At 35.8% G+C, this 25,157-nt stretch overlaps 1 protein-coding gene across 18 annotated transcripts in view; it reads left to right on the forward strand.

Moving 5' to 3' along the window:
- ank1a (ankyrin 1, erythrocytic a) overlaps window positions 1–25,157 on the forward strand; it is a 158,825-nt gene that overhangs the window by 88,711 nt on the left and 44,957 nt on the right. For 12 of the 18 annotated variants that reach the window (XM_048189809.1, XM_048189807.1, XM_048189812.1 and 9 more), the window contains 20 exons: window positions 838–1,035; window positions 1,148–1,246; window positions 1,997–2,095; window positions 2,222–2,419; window positions 4,347–4,445; window positions 6,792–6,890; window positions 7,208–7,306; window positions 7,410–7,502; window positions 7,590–7,662; window positions 7,825–7,845; window positions 14,332–14,428; window positions 14,674–14,752; window positions 15,145–15,260; window positions 15,360–15,584; window positions 15,684–15,838; window positions 18,176–18,387; window positions 21,443–21,647; window positions 22,680–22,776; window positions 22,912–23,140; window positions 24,164–24,292. In XM_048189809.1, coding sequence (XP_048045766.1) covers window positions 838–1,035; window positions 1,148–1,246; window positions 1,997–2,095; window positions 2,222–2,419; window positions 4,347–4,445; window positions 6,792–6,890; window positions 7,208–7,306; window positions 7,410–7,502; window positions 7,590–7,662; window positions 7,825–7,845; window positions 14,332–14,428; window positions 14,674–14,752; window positions 15,145–15,260; window positions 15,360–15,584; window positions 15,684–15,838; window positions 18,176–18,387; window positions 21,443–21,647; window positions 22,680–22,776; window positions 22,912–23,140; window positions 24,164–24,292 — 2,622 coding nt within the window. The remainder of the gene's footprint in view (window positions 1–837; window positions 1,036–1,147; window positions 1,247–1,996; window positions 2,096–2,221; window positions 2,420–4,346; window positions 4,446–6,791; window positions 6,891–7,207; window positions 7,307–7,409; window positions 7,503–7,589; window positions 7,663–7,824; window positions 7,846–14,331; window positions 14,429–14,673; window positions 14,753–15,144; window positions 15,261–15,359; window positions 15,585–15,683; window positions 15,839–18,175; window positions 18,388–21,442; window positions 21,648–22,679; window positions 22,777–22,911; window positions 23,141–24,163; window positions 24,293–25,157) is intronic. The other 6 variants (XM_048189802.1, XM_048189796.1, XM_048189801.1 and 3 more) reach the window with 6 other exon arrangements.

A 25,157-nucleotide genomic window follows, 5' to 3' on the forward strand; every position in this document is an offset into this window, starting at 1 on the left:
GTCAGAATTGCGAGATATAAAGTCAGAATTGTGAGATATAAAGTCAGAATTGTGAGATATAAAGTCAGAATTGTGAGTTATAAAGTCAGAATTGCGTGATATAAAGTCAGAATTGTGAGATATAAAGTCAGAATTCTGAGATATAAAGTCAGAATTGCGTGATATAAAGTCAGAATTGCGAGATATAAAGTCAGAATTCTGAGATATAAAGTCAGAATTGTGAGATATAAAGTCAGAATTGCGTGATATAAAGTCAGAATTGTGAGTTATAAAGTCAGAATTGTGAGATATAAAGTCAGAATTGTGAGATATAAAGTCAGAATTGCGTGATATAAAGTCAGAATTGTGAGATATAAAGTCAGAATTCTGAGATATAAAGTCAGAATTGCGAGATATAAAGTCAGAATTGCATGATATAAAGTCAGAATTGCGAGATATAAAGTCAGAATTTTGTCTTGTAATGTCTATTTGTAAGGGAAAAAAGAAAATATTTTCTCATAATTGCGAGTTTATATTTCACAATTCTGACTTTATAAGATGCAATTCTGAGTTTAAATCTTGCAATTCTGAGAAAACAAAGTCAGAATTGTGTGATAAATGTTGCAATTACCTTTTTAATTTTTTATTTAGTGGCAGAAACAAGCTTCCATAGATAATACCTGTCTTTGTGATTTTAATAATATAAATATAATTTAAGAAAAACTAATACATTACCAAAACAAATTAAAGTTTTGTTTGTTTGTTTATTTAAAAATGATTCAATGTATCTTTTTTTTCAGTGCAGCATGTTAATTCATATTAAAAAAAGCCTCAATTCTCGATCTTCTCCTCCATCAGGATGACCAGACGCCGCTACACTGTGCAGCCCGCATGGGCCACAACGAGATGGTGAAGCTGCTGTTGGAGCAAAAAGCAAACCCCAACTCCACCACAACAGCAGGACACACTCCACTGCACATCGCCTCCCGTGAGGGACACACACAAACTGCCAGCATCCTCCTCGACATGAACGCCCAGCTAACCAAAATGACCAAGGTACAGTGCTACCCAAGACCTAAATCACCAGCCTGTTGTGTTAAAATGGATTTGGTTTTGTATTGAAACCCTCTCTTGAAACCTTGAATGCTGTTTGATTGGTGCCATGCAGAAAGGCTTCACTCCTCTTCATGTGGCAGCCAAATACGGGAAGGTGGACGTGGCAGTGCTGCTTTTAGAGAGAGGAGCCAATCCAAATGCTGCAGGCAAAGTATGAATCCTCTGCATTTATAGAATATTATTCTGTCTAATGAGTTTGGATTTCATTCTGCAGCTGTTTATATAGATAGAATTAATGGTTGACTGAAATGAGTTTTTCAACGTCTTGTGTGTCAATCTGATATTCAGTAACATAGTCAGTAACTATAATCTGATTACAATTTAACATATATCATGTTATTATACTTACTTCTTACTACCTGTCCATCAACAAGGTCGATTTTGAAATTTTTTTAAAGTGCACTTAAGTGTATTAAGAAAAATATGGTTTCATATTTACGATTATGTAAATTGTAAGGTGTCCTTGTTACAGTATAATTATACATATAAGTACTGAGTAATAATAATTAACTAGATGTACTTACAATAGGGTTAGGGTTAGGATAAGGGTTTGGTTTAAGTTAATTGCATGTAATTATGCATAATTTGTAGTTATTACAACAGTAACCACATGTAACGTGTAACAATGACACTGTAAAATAAAGTATTACCAAAAATACTCATGACAGTGTACTCCCTTTAAGTACACTTTAGTTGCCTTTTATTTCATAAATATGATATTATCTGCAAGTACAGTTTTTTTAAAATATACTTTTAAAATGTGAAGTACACTACAAATGCACAATCAACCCAATTAAGCATACTTCTTTTTTTAACAATGGTACTACTATTGTTTTATCATTCATGTCTATTGAATTTTCATCGTGTATTATGATGATGTAAGATGCCTTCTCCTCTACAGGTTGGACTCACACCGTTGCATGTGGCCGTCCATCATAACAACCTAGATGTGGTCAATCTTTTGCTCAGCAAAGGGGGATCGCCACACAGTGCCGCTCGAGTATGACACTATTATTGTCCTGGTTAACTGTGATTACACTGCAAAAACTCCTAGTCTTAATCATTATTTTGAAGTATTTTATACTAGCCATAAGGTGCATTACCTTGCTCATTTTTTTCTCCTCAGAATGGCTATACCCCACTCCATATTGCTTCCAAACAGAACCAGGTGGAGGTAGCGAGCAGTTTACTGCAGCATGGAGCTTCTGCCAATGCTGAGTCACTGCAAGGGGTCACACCTTTACACCTAGCCTCCCAAGAGGGCCAACCAGACATGGTGTTGCTGCTTATCTCAAAGCAGGCCAATGTTAATCTGGGCAATAAGGTAATTATTTCTGCCCCTTTTTATTTATTAAAAAAAAAAAGTAAAATTTCTTTGAAATGTAAAATTTTAGAAAGTCTTTCAAAGCATATCCAAAGTTTATTTTTCATACCAATGCTTACACTTTTGCACCCTTTTTTAAAGCATAACGAGCCAAAACAACATAGATTTACATTTCCTTGAATACCAGTGTTTGCATGGCAGCAAAAGGAGTCATTAGAGGAGTCATATCATGAGGATTCAAATTTTCCTTGATCATTTGAGATAAAATAGCTTGATGAACACTGTAAAAAATGACCGTGATTTTAACAGTAAAAGACTGTAAAAATGCTGTGGTGAAAAACTGTCAATTGATTTACAGAAAGTTTCCGTACTATATACGGTGAATAACTGTAATAGATTTAACAGTACATTTAATGTAATTTTACGGTAAAATACCGTTCAATTCACAGTTTTTGGAAGTGAAAAATAACAATTCATTGTAAAATTTACAGTGAAAAACCGTAAATTGACATTCCCACAATTCCCTGCGTGACACTTCACATTTGATATATTTTCGTTGAAATAACTCTGTTTCTTCTTAGTTTTTCTCATTTTTTTCTAATCAGTTATGTACATTAGGGTTTTATGTTACATCTAATGTTGTTAAATTAATGTTTATTGCATTTTTAAAATTTCAATGCATGTTACCATGATGGTGTTTAGTGTGTGTGTGAATGACACTGTGTGCACCTTCTATATGTTAGTATTGTCCTTCTCAGCTTGTGGAAAATCTGCTTGTGATGAACTTTGATTCATCATGTGACTCTTATCACCACTGTGTTTGGTGACTGTCAGTGTATTATAAAGGTGCAAAACAGATATTAGTACTTCATTAGGTTGGTAAATTAACATTATATCAGTTAATGAAATATGTTATTTTACCGTAAAATTTAACAGATTTTTTTTTACGTTGCTACTGTATTTTTTACGGTAAAGTTCTGGCAATCACAGCTGCCGTTTTTTTACCGTAAATTTTACTGGGATTTTTTTTTACAGTGTACTAAGTAAGGTATAATAGATAATCAGCACATCATTATTGCAAAATAAATCCATCAGGGCGATCAGAACTCTAGCGTGAAGCAATTCATGCACTCTTTACTGTTAAATGAAGGGAAAATAAAATAGTTCAAGTTGTTGCTGTTAGTATGGAGGCTTGTTTCCACCACAGAATAAAAATAAAAAGGGTTTTTTATCTCACAATTCAGACTTTATAAATTGCAATTGCAAGTTTAAATCTCAAATTTCTGAGAAATAAAGTCAGAATTGTGAGATATAAACTCAGAATTGCAAAATATATAAACTAGCAATTCTGAGATCCCTTTCTGTACACACACAGTTCAGTAATTTACGGGAGCGAAAAAACTGCATTCTACAACCAAATTAATTCCCGGAAAATGCAGGTAGTGCCAGCTGCATTTACAAAAATTCTACGCAGTGTGTACGGATCCCAACTGACCAACTAGTTGTAAATGACGTATTTTAAATGACGTATCTTATGTGCATTGCAAGAACTCACAGGGAAAGGGTAACGAGCCTTGACTCATTTGTGTTACCAGATCTTGCTAGAAAAACAAGAAAAAGCCCCACAAAACATTCTAATGCATTCTTTAACCTTAATAGCTTACATTTTTTGTTAATGCACGAACTGACATAAAATAACACTTTTTTACAAGCTGAACATGTTTACCTTTATCTCTCGACATTATAAACGGATGTATATTGTATATATAGGTTTAGATTTAGTTATATATCTTGGCTATAAATAAACCAAGATTAGTAAATGTTATAAAGAAGTGTTGATCATTATTATTTCATTTGAACATTGTGATAGCATGCTGTATCTCTCTTTATGGCCATAAAATAACACTGGTCTGTTGTCTGTCCTCAGAGCGGTCTGACGCCTCTTCACCTTGTGGCTCAGGAGGGGCATGTTGGGATTGCTGATATACTAGTGAAACATGGGGCGTCCGTCTACGCTGCCACACGGGTAAAAACTTGCATCTTTTACAATGCAATATGTTGAGTGCACATAATGATTCACATTATTATTGATAATAATCAATGACTATGTTTACATGTGCACTAATAATGTGATTACGTCCAATAATTAGAGAAAGGATGCAGTAAGAAATTTACGAGCAAACCTCTTCACTCCCGTTTACATGCAATTTAAATTTTTCAGATTATTCACAAAGAATTTTGGTTATTTTTACTGCCATTCTTCACATACCCCAATGCAGGGCTGGACATTCAATTTTTTTGCTCAGCAGCCACTGTGGTTAGTGGTTTTCCAAAGTTGCTAGCCACTCAGCATTTTCACTGCCACTATTTTGACATCGATACCATGGAGAAAAACTGCTCTGTAGATATTTTTAATATTATCTCATAATTTGGCAGCAGGTATATTAGGCTGCTGTCTACGGTGGCCCAGTAGTGCACAACACAACGAAATTAAAAAAGCAAACATAAGTTCACAACACAACGGAAACAAGCCACAACACAACGGAATCAAGCCACAACACAACGAAATAAAGCCACAACACAACGGAATTAAACCACAACACAACGGAATCAAGCCACAACACAACGAAATAAAGCCACAACACAACGGAATTAAACCACAACACAACGGAATTAAACCACAACACAACGGAATCAAGCCACAACACAACGGAAATGCTCCCGACCACTTGGGGGCTCTCAGAGCTAGGTAATATTACTATTCCTTGCCACTGTTCTATAAAGTCGACAGTTTTACAAAGATATCAATACCATGATTAGTTTTAAGTATGTAAGCATTGTATATCGACATGGTATATTAATTAAAAATCAACTACGTTCACAATAGCTTCATATTTATACTTGTGAATGATTTGACGCGATACCACGGCGCATGATAAAGGGAACATCCACCAATTCCACCAAGTGGTTAAAACGTATAATTTGTATTCATTAAAATTACTTTTAACATTTAAAAACAGACATGTTCAAATTCCAAAGGTTGTTAGTTCCTGTTGGTAAGACTGACAAGCTTTGGAATTTGAATATGTCTGTTTTTAAATGCTAAAAGTAATTTTAATGAATACAAATTATAAGTTTTAACCACTTAGTGGGATTGGCAGACGTTCCCTTCATGATGTGCCGTGGTAGCGCGTCAGATCATTCACAAGTATAGGCCTAAATATGAAGCTATTTTGCACGTAGGTGATATTGAATTAATATTTCATGTCGATATGCAGTGGTTACATACTGTTTAAACTAATCGTGGTATTGATATTACTGCCGACTCTATAGACCAGTGGCAAGGAAAACTAACTTTACCGAGCTCTGAGAGCCCCCTAGTGGTCGGGAGCATTTCCGTTGTGTTGTGGCTTGATTCCGTTGTGTTGTGGCTCGATTTCGTTGTGTTGTGGCTTATTCCGTTGTGTTGTGGCTCGATTCTGTTGTGTTGTGTCTCGATTTCGTTGTGTTGTGAACTTATGTTTGCTTTTTTAATTTCGTTGTGTTGTGCACTACTGGGCCACCGTAGCTGTCACTTTAAGACCTGATGCACGGATCCATTATACTGTTACACATGCGTTTTCTTTCTCAACGTTCACTTAAAACATCACCTGACTGGCATTTTGACATTATTTTGTGTGTATTTGACTGTTTAATCACAATAAGCAGCGAAAAGAACTCAATTTAGTACTGAGAGGTGGCTTTATGTTCATGCACTTTGGGAGTGAGCACAAAATCTGTGGGAAAGAGTAAAATTATGTGCAATGCATGCAATCTCACGCCGAAATTCAAGCCCTGTAACACCAACAATATTCATCTGGAGCAAATGAAATGAGTGAATGAGGGTTTGTGTGTTTCTCGCTGTCGGAGAGATGAGAGAGAGTAAGCATAGTTGGTATCGTGTATCTTTTCTGCAGAAAATTAGTATTTGGAAGCGTTACATATATTTCTGTAGCGATACGTATGTGATATTTTTGACAACACTACATTGCACTTAGTTTATTATTTCAGATGCCTTTTTAAAAGACTACAATTGAAAAATGTATATTATATATAAAATTCAACCCACCAAAGTGGCTAGTAGGAGAGACTGCGTTACACGCCACTGCTGAAATACACCCGTAAAAGTGTTTATATGCATGTTTATAGCAATTAAAATCAGCATACAACACATATTTTACTGTAATTATGGTTGCTACAATTACAAGCTTAATCGCATCAATATTGTGTTTAGATGAGCAAAAGTTTAATTATGATATTGCCTAAATCTCATTATGAGGGTGCATGTAAACACAGTCAATGATTCTGATTATCATTGTTGATTTCTCTTCAGATGGGTTACACTCCCCTTCATGTGGCTTGTCATTATGGCAATATCAAGATGGTCAAGTTCCTCTTACAGCAACAGGCCAACGTAAACAGCAAGACCAGGGTAAATAAAAGATTGCTTTTGCTTTGTTCAGTTGTTTCATTTTTCAAACTTTCAACTTTGTCTCAGATGTTCTCACTTGGATTCCTATTCCTAGAGCAGGAATAAGAATCATTATGTTGACATTATGATGCAGTTTATGACATTGTTGATATCTGAAACTCTAGAGGAGACAAATGTGAGCGTCTTTTTCTCAAAAGACAAATCTGAGAAGCACAAGTGTTAATTTGCACTTCATTTAATCTGGTCACTCTCTAGCAGAAACACTTGACATGTTAAAGAGATCTCATTTGGGATTTTTCTTTCTGACTTTGAATTAGATGGGGTACATGCCGCTTCATCAGGCTGCTCAGCAGGGCCATACGGACATTGTGACGCTTCTCCTGAAACATGGCGCGCAACCAAATGAAATTACATCTGTAAGAGCCCAGCCACATTTAATTGATGATCGTCATTGATTTTTAAAAATATGCTGGATATTGACAGATGAAATGAACACAAAAATATTTCCATCTCCTATAGAACGGCACATCAGCTCTTGCCATTGCAAAGCGCCTTGGATACATCTCAGTCATCGACGTGCTCAAACTGGTCACCGAAGAGACACTTACCATGGTGAGTTACACCTTTCACAATCTCATACTATGGCTGCTATAAAATAAACTTTGTCTTAATGTGTCGTAATAAACATTTCCCATTCAGACCACGACAGAAAAACACCGCATGAGTTTCCCAGAGACAGTTGATGAGATCTTGGATGTGTCTGAAGATGAAGGTAAGCTCAGCTCTCGACTTAATTTCATGGTCTGTCATAGAGTTGTTAGTGTATATATTTTAATTCCAAATACAAGACATACAATAGTTTGAACCTTTTTTTTAAAAAAATGACCGGGAATTTAAAGAGCGTCCTGAAGTAGATTCCTCTTGGTTTTTCTAGGAATTGCACAGCTAACGTTAGGTATGAATTTCCCTCTTTCTTCTTCGTACAGTGACTTCATTTCAAGCGTACACACAAACACATTGTCATTCTCTGGTGCACTTTGGCAATTATGATGGATGTGTCATTAGCATGTGTGCATTTATGTTAATAAGCCTGAAGGTGTCTAACTATTCCTGAATCCTCTCCCACTAACCTTCTACATCTTCTTTTACATTTTCTTTCTGGAGTAGTACAGATGTTCTCAGTAAATCAGTCACACGCTGCAGTACCTTTATAAATATAAACTTACAAACTTGTGTGACTGAAAGTTCATTGGGCCAGGAACAAAAAGTGATTCATGGTCAATATTAGAACACTGCACTGCAAAAAAGTGGGTTTTGTCTCATTGTCCAGTAACTTTATTTAAATATAGTTACTTGAGAATCAAAATTGCAGTAAATATTAAAAAACACAGAGACTATATCATAATAATGCATTAAAAAACTGTATACAGTACACCTGTTGCATTCCCGGGTTCGTTCCAGTGGAACTTAAGCTTATAAAACAGCCATAACTTAATATTTTTCAACTAAAACCATATTGTATCTGTTCAGTAACTTCTCATTAATGAGTGAATGTGCAAAGTTTTGAATGTTACTATGTTTTTACCATGCTATTACTAAATTTACCCCCTTTTTATTTATTAAAAAAATATATAAATTCTTTGAAATGTAAAATTTTACAAAGTCTTACAAAGCATATCCAAAGTTTATTTTTCGTACTAAAAACTATGGATTTGTTTAAATAAATTTGTACATTTTTATAAATATAAAATGTTACCGTTTCGGGTCAAAATGGAGGGTTTAATTATTATTATTATTATTATTATTGTTTTTAGGTTACACTTTATTTTATGTGTCCTTGTTACAGTAAGTGCTGAGTAATATTAATTAACAACATGTACTTATGCTATAATTAAAGGATTAGCCCACTTTTAAATACACTTGATAGTGATAAATGATCAATTTACTCACCCCCATGTCATCCAAGATGTTCATGTCTTTCTTTTGTCAGTCGAAAAGAAATTAAGGTTTTTGAGGAAAACATTCCAGGATTTTTCTCCTTACAGTGGATTTCAATGGCTACCAACAGATTGAAGGTCAAAATTACAGTTTCAGTGCAGCTTCAAGGGCTTTAAACGACACCAGATGAGTAATAAGGGTCTTATCTAGCGAATCGATCGGTCATTTTCTAAAAAAATACAACCGTTTATGCTTTATAAACAAAATATCGCCTTGAACCTACTTTCCGCTTCCGCATTCTTCATAACGCTTACGCTGAATGTTCTACGCCTTCCCTATTCTACTTACGGAACGAACGCGGCGCCAGTTTCGTTTTTTTCCCATTTTCCGTAACTTGAATAGGGAAGGCGTAGAACATTCAGCGTAAGCGTTATGAAGAATGCGGAAGCGGAAAGTACATTCAAGGCGATATTTTGTTTATAAAGCATAAACGGTTATATTTTTTCGAAAATGACCGATCGATTCGCTAGATAAGACCCTTATTACTCATCTGGTGTCGTTTAAAGCCCTTGAAGCTGCACTGAAACTGTAATTTTGACCTTCAATCTGTTGGTAGCCATTGAAATCTACTGTAAGGAGAATAATCCTGGAATGTTTTCCTCAAAAACCTTCATTTCTTTTCGACTGACGAAAGAAAGACATGAACATCTTGGATGACATGGGGGTGAGTAAATTTATCAGGAAAAGTGTATTTAAAAGTGGACTAATGCTTTAAGTTCGGGTTTGGTTTATGCATAATTATGCATAATTAACTGTTATTACTATAGTAAGTTCATGTAAGATGTGTAATGAACACTGTAAAATAAACTGTTACTGTTTAGTTTTGTCTTTTTTTGCCCCATTGGTAAATACTTTGTACTAATAGATTATGAGGAATGCATTTAATTTAGGGATGTCCAGATCCGATCACGTGATCGGAAATCGGGCCCGATCACGTGGTTTCAGACTCGATCGGAATCGGACGTTACCTCCCGATCAGGACTCGGATATATATATATATGTATTAGGGGTGCAACGGTTCTCGGTAAAAAATCGAATAATACGGTTCTCCATTTACGTTTCGTTACGCATTTGCACCGCGGTTCATCTCGAATGACGACGCATCTATTGGTTAATATGGTTTGTTTAAAATAGCAACGTGGAAAACAGACAGATTTCAGATAATGTATGTTTCAGACGATGGATGCACAAAACGTTACAACAATGATAATCAGAAAGCGTGGACAAAACAGTCACTCTTTGTAAACTATTAACTGCAAGTGCCGTCTGCTCTAATGTCCTGTCATTTACGCCGTCATCACCCGGGCGTTGATAGCGCACGAGCGCAGGTGAGACCTGAACAGCACACGTTGCTGTCTGTGTTTAAACTAACTCATTTAAGCCTTGCTGATTTAAACCTTCAAGAACAAGGTGCGAAAGAGAACTCGCGCGCGCTGTGAGAAGATTTGTGTGCGCTCATCCGTAGCGCGCACACGCTTATTCCAGTCAGCGCGCAAATACTGTGTTCTCTTTCAAGTCTTGTGCTTCAGCGGACAAATTCATACAAAAATTATGTCAACATGCCCGTTCTAGCGAGTATCCTAGCAAACATAGTCGGTTATGTCTTAAGTGAACGTATATTAGTCGAGAAAGACAGCGCATGTGTAACAGTATATGTACTGGATCGTGCATGTCTTAAAGGGAAAACAACTATTCCTGCTGCCTGTATTTAATGTTAAATCAAACAACAAATAACAAAGAAATCACTCACTGCTCTTGACTGAATAGTTTTTGTAACTTCAATAATGACTAATCTTGATTTATTTTATACAGTAAAGATAATATGCAGTGATATTTTATATTTGATTACTATTTGATTACTGTTAGATACCTGAAAAACCTGAAAAGCACTGTTCCTGGATCTGTTTTTTTTTTTTTTTGCTGCTCTTTATTCTTTTTTATGTAGGCTATTATAGAAGTATCGAATCGGGACTCGGTATCGGCAGATACTCAAAATCAAATGACTCGGACTCGAGGGCAAAAAAACGTGATCGGGACATCCCTAATTTAATTGATGATATAGTCTCTGAAAGCATATGCAATTTTGCTTATCAAATAAATTTACAAGACAAAAATACTGATTAATGTCTTGTAAATATAACATTACTACATTATATTCATGTATTTGTTAAATTCTTCAGAATTATGATTGGCAAAATCAGTAATGCATACTAAAGTGTTACACCACTTCTTTTAAGAGCTTGTAGTAGAATCTGTAACTAAGAAAGTGTCATATAAAATCAGGCTTTATAATGTGGATAGCACTGTATTTCAGCTCCTGGTGTAGTTATAGATATGAAATGTGTGTTTACATAATGTCCTGAAAATGTTTCACATGCATCCAGGCTCTCACAAGGATGTACTTCACATGGCTGCCTTGTGCAAATCTAATGCATAAATTTAAGTTTCAACATTCAGTATATATATATTGAGTATATACAATGCTATATACCTGTGCAATATATATGCCACATGTATAGGTGTTTATATATGTTATACACACACACACATACATTCTATGAAAGAATTGAAGCCTGCTTGACCTTATTGCTTTTAAAATGCAGGTTTTTTTTTGATTATGTAAAAAAAGTCATTTTCTGCTCTACCAATTATAGTGTTTGTTAGCAAGACAACTTCCCAAGAGAATGACATATAAAAGAACCTTAATGGACACAATTAAGATTAATGTCTTGCTATGACTATGCATTTAGCTGTGAGATATCACTGAAGGCATTGTGTTTTGAAGGTCATTTGTGCCTCTGCTTTGTAGTTAATTTAGTATTATAAACACACACACACACACACAATTGTTTCTCATTAATTTGCTTTGAAATGTTTTGTTGCAGTTTGTCCATCACAAATATTTCCCTTTTCTTCATTCTCACTCACTTGCAATTCAGTGTTGGGGAAATTATTCCCAAAAGTAATTAGTTAATACTTACTAATTACTTTTTCAACATGGTAATGAAACACATTTGAACAGTAATCATGTTACATGAATGAATTTCTAAAATCTATAATAAAAAAAGATACACCAAATTGCCCATTCTGTGTTCTTCTACTCAAATAAATTCTAATAGTTTGAAACCAACTGTTATTTAGCTGCCGTGTCAAGGGATTAAATGTAGTGTCGCTCCCATGATTCAATGTCCAATAGTTTGAACGTGTTCACAGACTTGTCAACCAATTGAAAGGAATCAAAATGATCATTCATTGTTGGATGTTACATGTTGTTGTAATGACACAAAGGTGATTGTGACAGGATTACTGAAAGTGATTACCTTTATTAGAGTAAACAGTAATCTGATTACAGTAATGCATCACTTTCCCTTTTCAAAAAAATATTGTGGAAGTACCATGGTACAATTTATAAGATCGTACTTTGGAATACCATGGTAATGAATGAATACCATGGTGTTTCCATAGTACTCACATACTTAAAGGGATAGTTCACCCTAAAATGAAAATTAAGTCATCATTTATTACTCACCCTTGTGTTGTTTTAATGCTGTATGCCCTTCTTTCGTTTTTGGACCACAAAAGGAGATTTTTTTTTTTTTTTTTAAATGTCCCGCCTGCGCTGGCAGTGAATAGAGAACAGCTTCAAAATTTAAAAAAAATGACACAAAAGTATCACAGAATGATCCCATGTGACACGTGCCGTATATTTCAAGTGTTCTCAGGGTATCCAAACCAAATTTGTATTATTTCATGTATTATTTAATGAAAATCCTGACCTTGGCCATTGGTCTTCTCTGCACTTCTCTGTTTGCGAGACTCTATTAGCACCTCAGTTCACTCCAATTCGCGAAATACAACACCTAGAAGTCTCAAAAAAGTACTTTCTTCACTGAGTCAAATATCACCAGACCGGATCTCTGTTTATCTGATGACAGAACGCCGGCTTATTATTGGCTGGCTCCTGCATCAGCATCAGACGCATGCGTTGTGCTGCTCACGTGAACATCTTTGGCTAATACTGAGCCGGCATTCTGATTTTGAACGTGGAAGCGCTGCACTGTGTTTACAATATCAACAGCGTAGGAGACTGTCAGGGAAGAGAAGAAATTGTTGAATAAAGTCATTATTTTTGTTTTGTTTTTGCACACAAAAAGTATTCTTGTCACTTCATAACATTAAGGTTGAACCACTGCAGTCACGTGGACTATTTTAACAACGTTTTTACTACTTTTCTGGACCTCCAAAGGTGCAATGACATTGCTGCCTTTATGTGGTTCAGATCAGTGGCGCCTGCAGCCGTACGGCTATACGCACTGTGCGTACCTTGAGAGGGCGCAAATGAATGCCGTTTTTATTTTACTTTTTTACATAATTTTTAAATTAATTCTTAAAATCTCTCTGCATACACTCATGACATATTAAGAGAGCAAGAGACAATGAAAATAAATAAAGGTGTGCGTTTGTGTGTTGTAAAGACAAACGTGTGTATGTGCGTCCATGGGTGGGCGTTGGGGATATGGGTGAAAAGAAATCTGATAGGCTAGTTTAGTTTCGTCATTTTTTTCCACACATGAAACATGATGTTACAGATAGTTAATGTTTAAAAACAGGCTCAAAATGAGTAAACGCTCTCTAAAACAGCTAAATTCGACTGAAACATTTGCAAAAAGGCCTAAAACTATAGGGATGGAGAAATGAAGCCTATTAAATCTTTGAAGCTTTTCTCTAAATGTTTCGGGAAAGGTTCGAAAGTTTCGAAAACAGCGCCATCTTGTGGCAGGTAAAATGTACGGCACCCATAAACTTGAGTGCGCAATTCCGTTGTTTTATCCATTAAGCACAAACAAAAGCCTGACGACGCTAAATGTGTTTATTTCAATAATATAATTCACATATTAAAGTTTGGCAATAGATGAAATGGATCAACAAAAACAACAGTTACATGCATCAGATTTTCTAAGTGGGGAACATGAAAGAGACAGTCGATCACTCGATTTGTACAGCATTAGATCGTTCCACCAACTCACTGATTGATTTAATCGGGTTTTTGCGGACAGCAACAAAAAAGGGGTGGGGGGGGGACTCTTGAATTTCATCAAAAATATCTTAATTTGTGTTCTGAATGTGAACAAAAGTCTTACAGGTGTGGAACGGCATAAGGGTGAGTAATTAATGACAGAAATTTAAATTTAGGGTGAATTAACCCTTTTCATTTTAGGGTGAACTATCCCTTTAAAAAGAAGAACCTTGTTAGTACCATGGTGCTTCTTTGTTCCTGTCATAACATGTTTCACTCACTCGACGGCTCTCGCTCCATTGATATCCGCTCCATATTGTCCAATCAGTTTTCATTCTGCATTCATTTCCTCTTGATGGCACATTTAACATCCTTTCACTAAGACGTCTCTTTTTTCTTTTCTCTTCTTGTCCCTCCTTGCGGCAGGCGAGGAGCTGCTGGGGAACGAGGGTGCCAGGTATTTGAAGATGGAGGACATAAAGGACCATGATGAGGATTTCCTTTCCCCCAAGAAAGTTCTAGAGTACGAGGGAGAGTTGCAGTGATGATGTTGAAGATGAATCAGATAAAACAGGAAGTAGAGGACAGCTTAATGTTGGTGGAAGAAATTACGTAGAATATTTCAAACAAGGTTTATTATTGTGTGAATATAGAAAAGATCAGAGCCCAAACAGACGAAAGGCCACTGAGATGAATTATGATGGGACCAAAGAACTGTCATTTCCTGATTCCTTTGTGTCAGACTTATTTTTAACTTGTGTTCCTTAGGAATCATTCCCCTGCAATTCCAAGGATCCCATGTGTGTCTCCCGAAACAGTCATGCTGAAAGAACAGGATATTGAGCAGGTAAACATGTGCACTGGTACATCATACATCCCACATTATAAATTGTGGCTTTGACTACTACTACTGTGTGTGTGTGTGTGTGTGTGTTTATATGATTTATGAGGACACAGATTTGTATAACGACATGAGTATTACACTGGTATTACAATGTAAACGTGGTTTATGAGGTCATTAAAATAATTAAAATGGCTTAAACATACCAAACAATGTTTTATTAAAAATTTTAAAATGCGTAAAGTTTTCTGTGCCGCGTAGGTTTAGGGGTAGGGTTAGTTTAAGGGGATAGAATATACAGTTTGTACAGTATAAAAACCATTATGCCTATGGAATGATAAGTGCACCAACATGTGTTTGTATTTTTGTCATTTGTGTCAATATCTACACATGTACAGCAGCAGACCCCACTTCCTTTGGCCAAAGAGTACGATGAGGATTCCCTGATCCCCAGCAGTCCGGCCACAGAGACGTCAGACAATGTCAGTCCGGTAGCAAGTCCCATCCACACCGGGTTAGTTTTCTGCCCCTGCCTGATACATTGATGACATTTTGGAGGAATTCAGTTCTTGAAATTGAAAAATTATGAATTAATGTCCTCATGGTTCTGCAGTTTCCTGGTAAGCTTCATGGTTGACGCTCGTGGCGGCTCAATGAGAGGAAGCAGACACAACGGCCTGCGTGTCATCATACCTCCTCGCACCTGTGCTGCTCCAACACGCATCACCTGCCGCCTGGTGAAACCTCAGAAACTCGCTACACCGCCCCCTTTGGTGGAGGGTGAGGGTCTGGCCAGCCGGATCATCTCTCTTGGTCCAGCCGGGATGCAGTTCTTGGGGTGAGGAAACCAGTTTTGACCGAAAACAAGATTTTTTTTTTTTTTAACATAATTAACCTCAATTGCAAACTAACATTTTAACTCATATTGCTCATGAAGGCCTGTGATTGTTGAGATTCCCCATTTTGCGGCTCTCGGTCGGGGAGATCGTGAACTTGTGGTCTTGAGGAGTGAGAACGGATCAGTCTGGAAGGAACATCGTAATCGTTATGGTGACGAGGTCCTGGAGACCATCCTCAATGGCATGGATGAAGGTGTGTACTAATTGTTGCTGCAATTTAAAGTGATAACCAAAATTTGGTTACACTGTATTGACAGTTTATGTACAGTACCGTAACATTTGCTGTTAAATTATAGCAAATATTGTATATTATAGCTGTAGATTTTCAGATGCATTTCCTTTAGATACAGAGGACAAAAAAGTGAAAGTAATAATAATATTGTAATTACCAACAGTAATGTGCATTATCCTGCATGGGTAATTAAATTCAGAATAAATTAAATTCTGTATAAATAATGTGTTGTAAATAAATATTTTATACAATTTATTCATAACAATTATTTATTCAAATTAATAATTAATTAATAATAGTGATTAACTCTTTCCCTGCCAGAGTTTTTTATTTAAGTTGCTAGCCACCGCCCACATTTTCCACAAAAATTTCATGGCCCCCAGAATATTTTGTTGTATGAATATCTGAACATGCGATGTGTCAAAAAAAGAACATACCCTCTGCTTTAAAAAAACAAAAAAAACTTTTATTCTAGCTTCACAAACATTTTTTTTTATCAACACTTGAATGTGGGTAAGTTTCATAAAAAAGCAACATTTTGAAATATAGCTGCAAGCAGCGATGATGGGACCAAGCCCCGGCGCCACTGCCACCCCGGTGGCTTAAAGAAACCTGTGCATGTCACAATCTTAATTTAATTTAAATCAAACAATGATTTTACATGATATGAGACACTTCCTGTTTCCTTTTTTACCATTACTTTAATCCCTCACCATGGCAACACTTCTTATAATCGTTCGCAATTTAGCATTTTCAGTGTCTTTGTTTCATGTTGACTGAGTTTGATGGCAAGGCAAGGCGAGTTTATTTATATAGCACATTTCATACACAAAGGTAATTCAAAGTGGTTTCCATGAAAAGGAAACAAAAAAGAATAAAAATGGAATGAAAAGGAAACAAATACGCAAGAATAAAAATGTAATGCATAGGAAATATAAGTAACAATAAAGCAAAGAATACCCCAATCTGAAGAGTTAGTGAGTTTCACTCAGAATATTTGTTATATTATGTATTTTTTTATGTTCTCTCTTCCCCTCTCTATTGGCTGTCTTTCTCTGTGGTTTTCTCTCGCCATCTAAATAATCTGTTGGATGTCTCCAGTAGATCAGATTTTGCACCTAAAATCGGCCAGGAAGAGCTCTAGGGCTGACCCTACAGTCTGCAATTTGAAGCATGCTAAGAGCCTCAAAAACACCCAAAAATATTATAAAAATATGACATGTTGCCATGGCAACAGTATTTAAGATATCAAGAATCCTTTCACAGGTATGCATCTGCCATGTTTTGACATTATTCTGACGAAGACTAAAGCAAATCGGGTAAAAATAAGAGGGTAATTTCAAAACGTTTTGAAAGTGACACACTCCCTGCTGCCAGTTTGTGGTGCTATGAATCATAATAGTCACATCCATGTGATCAGCCTCTTGCAACGAACACACAGCTGAAGTTTCATCAAAATCAGTTAATGTGGTTATAACACATTTCCTGTTTCCCTTTTCTCACCATAAATTCATTTTAATGCCACGGCCAAACCACATGAGATATCAAAATCTGTTCGCTGTTTAGCATCATCAATGTCTTGACTTCATGCTGACCGAGTTTGTTGATGATTGGATGAATTCCCTAGGAGGAGTATATCAAATTCCAGAGCATGCAATTTCCAAACAACCCTAAATAGCCGACTTCCTGTTGGGCTGGAGTATGACTTAGAGCACGAGTTGTTTGGCCCAATGAGATCTATAACTGTATGAAATTTGGTTACTATAGGTGCAAAGTTGTGCGCAACAGAGCCCCTCAAATACAACCATATAAAAGGGAGTGCCACACAACCCCCCCAATGAGAACTTGCCCCCGGCCCAGATATGTGTGTGCAAAGTTTCAGTAGTTTTTGAGAATGTTAAGGGACCCAAACGTGCCCCAAAAGATTGAAAGATTTTTACCTAAGGAAAACAATAGGGCCTATGCACTTTCAGGGCTGGGGCCCTAACAAAAAGCAGAGAACATTGCAATTTTTTTTCAAAGACTACATCATGCAGCGCCCCCTACCATATTACAAAGAAAACACGGAAAGCCAGAAAAAAGCATCAATGGCAGGGAAAGAGTTCAAAATAATTAAAATATATATATTTTTTTACATTACAGCAATGAGATTTTGGTTATGGGGTTCAGACTGTTGATCTGTCAAACTGTTTGATCTGTTCTGTATTAAAAAAATCCTGTTTCTGACTTCTGTGTATTCAGTGAACTGTGGACATGTTGTTCATTCATTGTCTTTTCTCTATTTACGGTGTGCTGAAGACCTTGAGAGTCAGGAGGAACTCGGGAAGAAAAGGATCAGGCGGATCATCTCGACCGACTTCCCGCTCTACTTTGCTGTGGTGTCCCGCATCCAGCAGGAGAACGATCTGATTGGCCCAGAAGGCGGTTCTCTCACCAGTAAGCTGGTGCCATTGGCCCAGGCCAGTTTTCCCGAGACAGCCGTCACCAAGCGTGTCCGTCTTGGACTGCAGGTGAGATGGGAGGATGATGAGGAGGAAGATGTGATGGAAAATGGAGGAAGCTTATCTCCTGCATATTACCATAATGTATCTGGCAGCTTTTAGATCTTTTGTTTTTGTTTTGTTTTTCCTGTTTGGTCACGAGGCATAAAACATTACCAAACATCTCATCTTTCATTTCTCAAAATGAATTATGACTTGGGATCAGCTAATTTAACCTTGTTCTTTTGGAATGTGAATGAATGTAATTTTGTAAGTTGCTTGGTGATGGTAAATAAGAATGATGAAGTATGATATAGCATGGTATCTTTCTACTTCCTGCTTGGATTAAAACATAGGTTACTTCTACAGATCAACAGATATATAGACATATTTACAGTGCACTAGTGTTGTCAAAAGTACCGACTTCAATATCAAGTCGATACTGAAATTTTAAAAATGTGACGCTTTGAGCGGATTCGTAAACACCTCTGATTGGCCTTTGTGTTCACGTGCTCAATATACAGATATGTCTGTGATTGATTCAAAAACATGTTGTAAATAGACATCTTTGACACTCTCCACCGAGTGCTTAAATTTCAGTACCGACTTGGTATCGAAGTCAGTACTTTTGACAACATTACTGTGCACTAGCACAAAAACAGAGAAAAAGTTGAGAATGGATGGAACGTTTGTTTGAATATTTTACGGTAATAGCAGGTTTTGTTTGAGGAAGTTGTAAGTTGAGGAGGGTAAAAAAGCAAGCTGAAGCTTATTAAAATTGAGAGTAATAATTGGATGATGACTTTTCTGTACTATTGAAAATATCTGAAGCACCTTATATAAACAAACTTTCATAAGATTAAATGTCTTACTGATTTACTGAAATTTTTATTAGATTTTTTAAAAACTTTATTAGCTACACAAACATTTTTAATGCAATTTTATATTTTAAATGTCAAAACCTGGATCTTAGAATGAAATGATTCAATGGACTCATGCATGTGTTTTACTTTTGTGTTTTCTTTTGCTCTGCAAGTGTAACAACCAGCTCATACCAAAGCTGATTTTTTTAATTGTTTTTAACCCATCATATGTTTAGTCATTTATATCATTTGTTACATTATTATTTCTACTGTTTACGTCTTTGTGAGAAGTGACCTAATAATCTAATCATTTAAATGTATTGACAAACTCGATCAGTTCTCATTGTGCTGAATTATAAACAATACATTTGAAAACACTGGAAATCAGGAAATCATTTATTGTAAAGTGTCATGAAATGAAATTACCCTTAAAGGGTTAGTTCACCCAAAAATTAAAATTATCCCATTTACTCACCCTCAAGCTATCATAGGTGTATATCTTTCATATATTATATTATATACATTATCGGAGATATATTTAAAAATATCCTGGCTCCTCCAAGCTTTATAATGGTTGTGAAGGGGGGCCAGATTTTGAAGCACAAAAAAGTGCATCCATCCATCATAAAAATAATCCATACGGCTCCAGTGGGTTAATGAAGGCATTCTGAAGTGAAGCGATGGGCTTTTGTAAGAAAAATATCCATATTTAAAACTTTATTAGCTATAATAACTAGCTTCCAGCAGACAGCCATACACATCGATTTGCGGCGGAAAAGTAACCTTTGACCTGACACATGATGTATTGATGGATAGAGCAAAACAAAACACAGTCATGAATTATAAGTCTAAAATGATCATTTTTAAATAGAAATGTCAGAGGAGTTTGAGATAAGAGAAGAGGAGCTTTAGTTTGTTGCACAGCCCTATTTGTTTGAACCATGAGAGGCGTCTGAGCTTACGATACTCCTACATCCTGCGTCATACATCAGGTCACGAGTTACTCGCCACAAGTTCACTTGTGTGGTATGTGTACGGTTGTCTGGCAGAAGCTAGTTATTTGAATTTATAAAGTTTTAAATATGGATATTTTTCTTACAAAACCCATCGCTTCAGAAGGCCTTTATGGAGAGAGCCGTATGGATTATTTTTATGATGGATGGATGCATTTTTTTGGCTTCAAAATTTGGCCCTCCTTCAAAACCAGTATAAAACTTGGAAGAGCCAGGATATTTTTTAATATATCTCAGATTGTGTTCGTCTGGAAGAAGATAGTCATATACACCTAGGATGGCTTGAGGGTGAGTAAATCATGGGATAATCTTCATTTTTGGGTGCAGTATCCCTTTAATAGTTTGTATATTTTTCCATAATAACTTTTATTTCATAATAATTTTTATTTCATATTTGCACTCAGTTTGTTAGAGATTCTTCTCTTATTTTTGGAAGATTTGTAGCAGATAGCTCAGGTTGGTTGAATGACACTGAGCCACAGATTATTAACACAACAGCAGTATGAACTTTGAACCACAATACTCTGAAATACTTTCAATCTTAATTTCATCTCTCCTGATCCAACGAATACCCAAATATGCATTTTTTTTTTCTTTAAAAATGTACGTTTTATTTATAATTCATTCTAATGTGAGAACTGTCCAAGGATTTGAATGTTTTAATGTAGCCATATGAATCGCAGTATAGCACACCTGACAACTTAATTTGGGAATCATTGTAAATAAATAACATGATGATTATAATGAACTGCACACTCAAAGATCTTCAGAAGCTTTACAAATATACAGGGTCAAATTGTTGTCTGTGTGTTTAGTTTGTACTGAAAGTGAATCAGTTTTGCATCAGCTTTGGTTCAATGTTTGTAACACATTTTCCATGAATAAATCAGACTGATTGACAAGCTAAATTTGGTGTGAAATGATTGCAATAATTAGAAAATGGAAATATATATTAAGATCTTTTCTATCTATTCTTTCCCCTGATTTCTTCTCATGAAAAATTTGTTTGTTACACATTTTCGAACCCCCCCCCCCCCCCCCATTTATTCATCCATCTATTCATATGTAAATATACCATTACTCACGCTTCCAAATGTATTTCTTCATGTTTGACTTTCATTCCATTTTCTTTTCTTTCACCTTTGCTCTTCTTTTACTCTGCTCTTCCACACTGTTTTGGTCTTCTCCCCCTCCATCCTCGACCCTCAGGCCCAGCCGGTCCCAGATGAGCTGGTGGCCAAACTTCTGGGGAACCAAGCCACGTTCAGCCCTGTGGTGACCGTAGAGCCTCGGCGACGCAAGTTTCACCGTCCCATTGGCCTGAGGATCCCGCTGCCTCCCTCCTGGAGGGATAGTCCGCGGGACACCGGCGAGGGCGACACCACCAGCCTCCGCCTGCTCTGCAGTGTCATCGGTAACAAGACATATCACATTTTTACATTGCAAAAATCTGAAATACAAATAAATTAAAGCTAAAATATAAATATAATATAAATATAAATATAAAAAAACTAATAAGTACATAACACATATTCCAAAACCTAAAATAAAATTAAATTGAAAACTAAAACTAAAAAAGCTAATTCTACATATTCATACATACTATAATAGTATATAAATAATAATATTGTTGCATATGCATTACAGTTTTGCTTTTTAATTTTCTTATTTTAAGTTTTTTTTTTTTAGATAAATACTGATTGAAAGGAGTTTATATCACTTTATGTAATAAAACAGGGAAATTGTAAATAAAAAGTAATGATTACAAATATATGTATAGGAAACAATAGTTACTAATTTAAAGGTGATGTAGTGTGTCGTTTTGAATGTTAAAATATTTTCTCCTAGCCCAGTTTAATGTGCAAATACAACGAAGCCATTCATAGTTTGACTTCCTGAGGTTGTGACTCTTTAAAATATTAATTTTAGAGATGAATGATGGCTTAAATCATATGGCTTGTTTAGTAATGAGACAAGATTTTTACTCAGATTATATAAAAATGATCATTGATCAAAATGATCATTTTATATATATATATATATATATAAAATTTACAATTTTGACAATTTATACAATATATATGACAGTAATTGAATATATATATATATATTTATATATATATATATATATATATATTCAATTACTGTCATTTTAAAACCACATATTAAAAATGAGAAACAATTTTTTTATTTTTTTATTTTTTATTACATTTTTGTATGTGGGGTTCGACGTCCCATGATGCAAAGGAAATCACAGTTATTTACTGTAAGGAGAATTTGCAGTATTGTACTGGGTTATATATAGCAAATAACTGTACAAATTACAGAAATGTCTAACAAATGGGACACCCAGGCAAGGTTTTTTGTAAGCCCCTTTAAGAGTTTTATATATATATATATAGTGTATTGCATATATATTTTCACCCGAATTACTCATATTTCATAGGTGGCACAGCTCCTGCTCAGTGGGAAGATATAACTGGCACCACCAAACTTATATATGCCAATGATTGTGCCAGTTTCACCACCAATGTCTCTGCCCGGTAAGACATCACTGAGTACCATAACCAGTACATCACATGTTAGTTTCTCAATGAGTGCTGTCTTCACAACGTTCTGTTATTATTTGTCCTTGGTCACAATAATAATCACTCAAAATATGTGTTGCTCTCCCACAGTTTCTGGCTGGCAGACTGTCCTCGGACTGCAGAGGCCGTGTCCTTTGCCAACCTACTGTACCGCGAGCTGTCAGCCGTGCCGTACATGGCCAAGTTTGTAGTTTTTGCAAAGATGAATGAAGCCAGAGAGGGTCGCCTCCGTTGTTATTGCATGACTGATGACAAAATGGACAAAACCCTGGAGCAGCACGAGAACTTTTCTGAAGTGGCTCGTAGCAGAGACATTGAGGTCATGTGATAGTGTGTTACGTACTTCATATAGACAATACATCTTTGTCTATGTGTTTACAGCAAGCGGCATTATTTCTGCTGTAATAGATTTAAACCTAAAAATTGAAAGTAAATATGAAGTAAAAATGGACCCTGCTAAAGTCGGCTTGAAAAGGAAGTTTTTCTTCTCTATTGTGCCGTATATCCAAGTGAAATTGCTTTCCAAACAAGAACAAATGTAGGGCGGGGCTTGATTTTGTCCATGGGGATTTGATTGGATGGTTGTAGTTTGCTATTGGTGGATCTTATGTAAGTGACAGGTTGCCCCGCCCTCGTGCATGAATTAAAAAATAATGATGTGCACGTATAAATCCTTTATTATAAAGACCGCAGTATGCCATAATAAAACAAGAATTGTCAATTTTGATTTCATGGTGACTTTAATACACATTCTTACTGTACCTGATTCATCAGTGCACGATTCTCCAAATCAAAGTACTAACAATAATAATTGTTTTACTAACTTTTTATGTAAATACAGTAACATGTTCTACCATTGAAACTTTCAGCTGGCATCACAAGACCACACACAAAAAAATGGTAACATCTAAATTAACTGATTGTATTTAATTAATAAAATTTAGTTTTGTTGGTATAAATTTATGTTTTTAGTTCGATTCAGCTATATATAATAACATGTAAGGTAGCAATTGCAGGATACCCCTTTTTACAGTGTGGGTGGAGAAAATATCATCAACCAATAGCCAGATAGGTGAAACAAGCATCTCTCCATAATCGAACGCAAAATTGCATTTGAGGTTTGGCTCCATTCTAGAATGGAGAACCAACTTTTCACAATCCAATCAAATCCGCATAGATAAAATCCAAACCTACGATTGAATATTCTGAAATACGTGACATTACAGAAGTAAATGTGTTGCTAATAATGTTTACTTGATATTGTCAGATGTGATTGATTTAGGATGCATCTATTGTAAATCTGCTGTAACCCTAAATATAGTACTTGGTATTTGTTCTGTAGGTGATGGAGGGCATGCCACTGTATTTGGAGTGTTCAGGAAACTTGGTTCCCATAAGGAAGGCTGCCCAGCAGCCCCGCTGTTTCAGCTTCCAAGCCTTCAGAGACAACAGACTGCCTGTGTCTGTCAAGGTAAAGTCATCACACCCTGTTACAGTACATCTATGCTCAATTGCTCAAGACTACATTACTAATGATTACAAAATAGATAGTGAATTTAGGTTTTGTTTGTTTTTTAGTTATGGTGTGAGTGTTCCAGTAGATCTACACCACTACAGAATGATGTGACCTATAAAGTCATAAAATGAACAGAAATGGTTCACTCAACATTTCTTTTTCTTCTACAGAACACAAAATTCTACAATTCTCTCTTTTCCAAACTAAATTAAAGAAGACAGTGACCAAGGGCTGTCAAGCTTCATGAAGTATTTGTGTATGGAACAGACCGAAACTGACATTGAGAAAATCTGAAAATCTCATTCATACTTAAACATATTCAAATTTGGTACACTGTGTTCTGTCCTTTTTGGAGCTTCACACCCCATGGTCACCAAATGCTTTCACTGAACTAAAGAACGAAACAAGGAAGTAGACATTCTGCAAGGGCTAATCTTAATTTTCATTTTGATATGTATGATAATATTATACATATTATATGACATTTTGATGTATAATAAAGGATATGAATAAAAAAAATTGGTAACACTTTATTTTGATGGTCCCCTTTGAATATTCTGTTGACTATAAGTAACGTTGCACCTATTTATCAACTAGCTCTTGTTTCCACCTGGTATTAAGATGCATTTTGGTTGAATTGGATCACACGTAGACGAGGGAGACACATTCCCGTTTACACCTGGTGTTTTAATCTGTCTCTTTTGTCCACTTTCAACCACTTCTGTTCTGATTTCTTCGAGGAGAGGGTCTATGAGCGGGTAAATGTATGGGCTTTTTCAGATCTTTGGATCTACAAATAAACTCATGCAATTTACACATA

The sequence above is a fragment of the Megalobrama amblycephala genome, linkage group LG4, assembly GCF_018812025.1.
Source record: "Megalobrama amblycephala isolate DHTTF-2021 linkage group LG4, ASM1881202v1, whole genome shotgun sequence".
In the NCBI taxonomy this organism is placed as follows: domain Eukaryota; kingdom Metazoa; phylum Chordata; class Actinopteri; order Cypriniformes; family Xenocyprididae; genus Megalobrama; species Megalobrama amblycephala.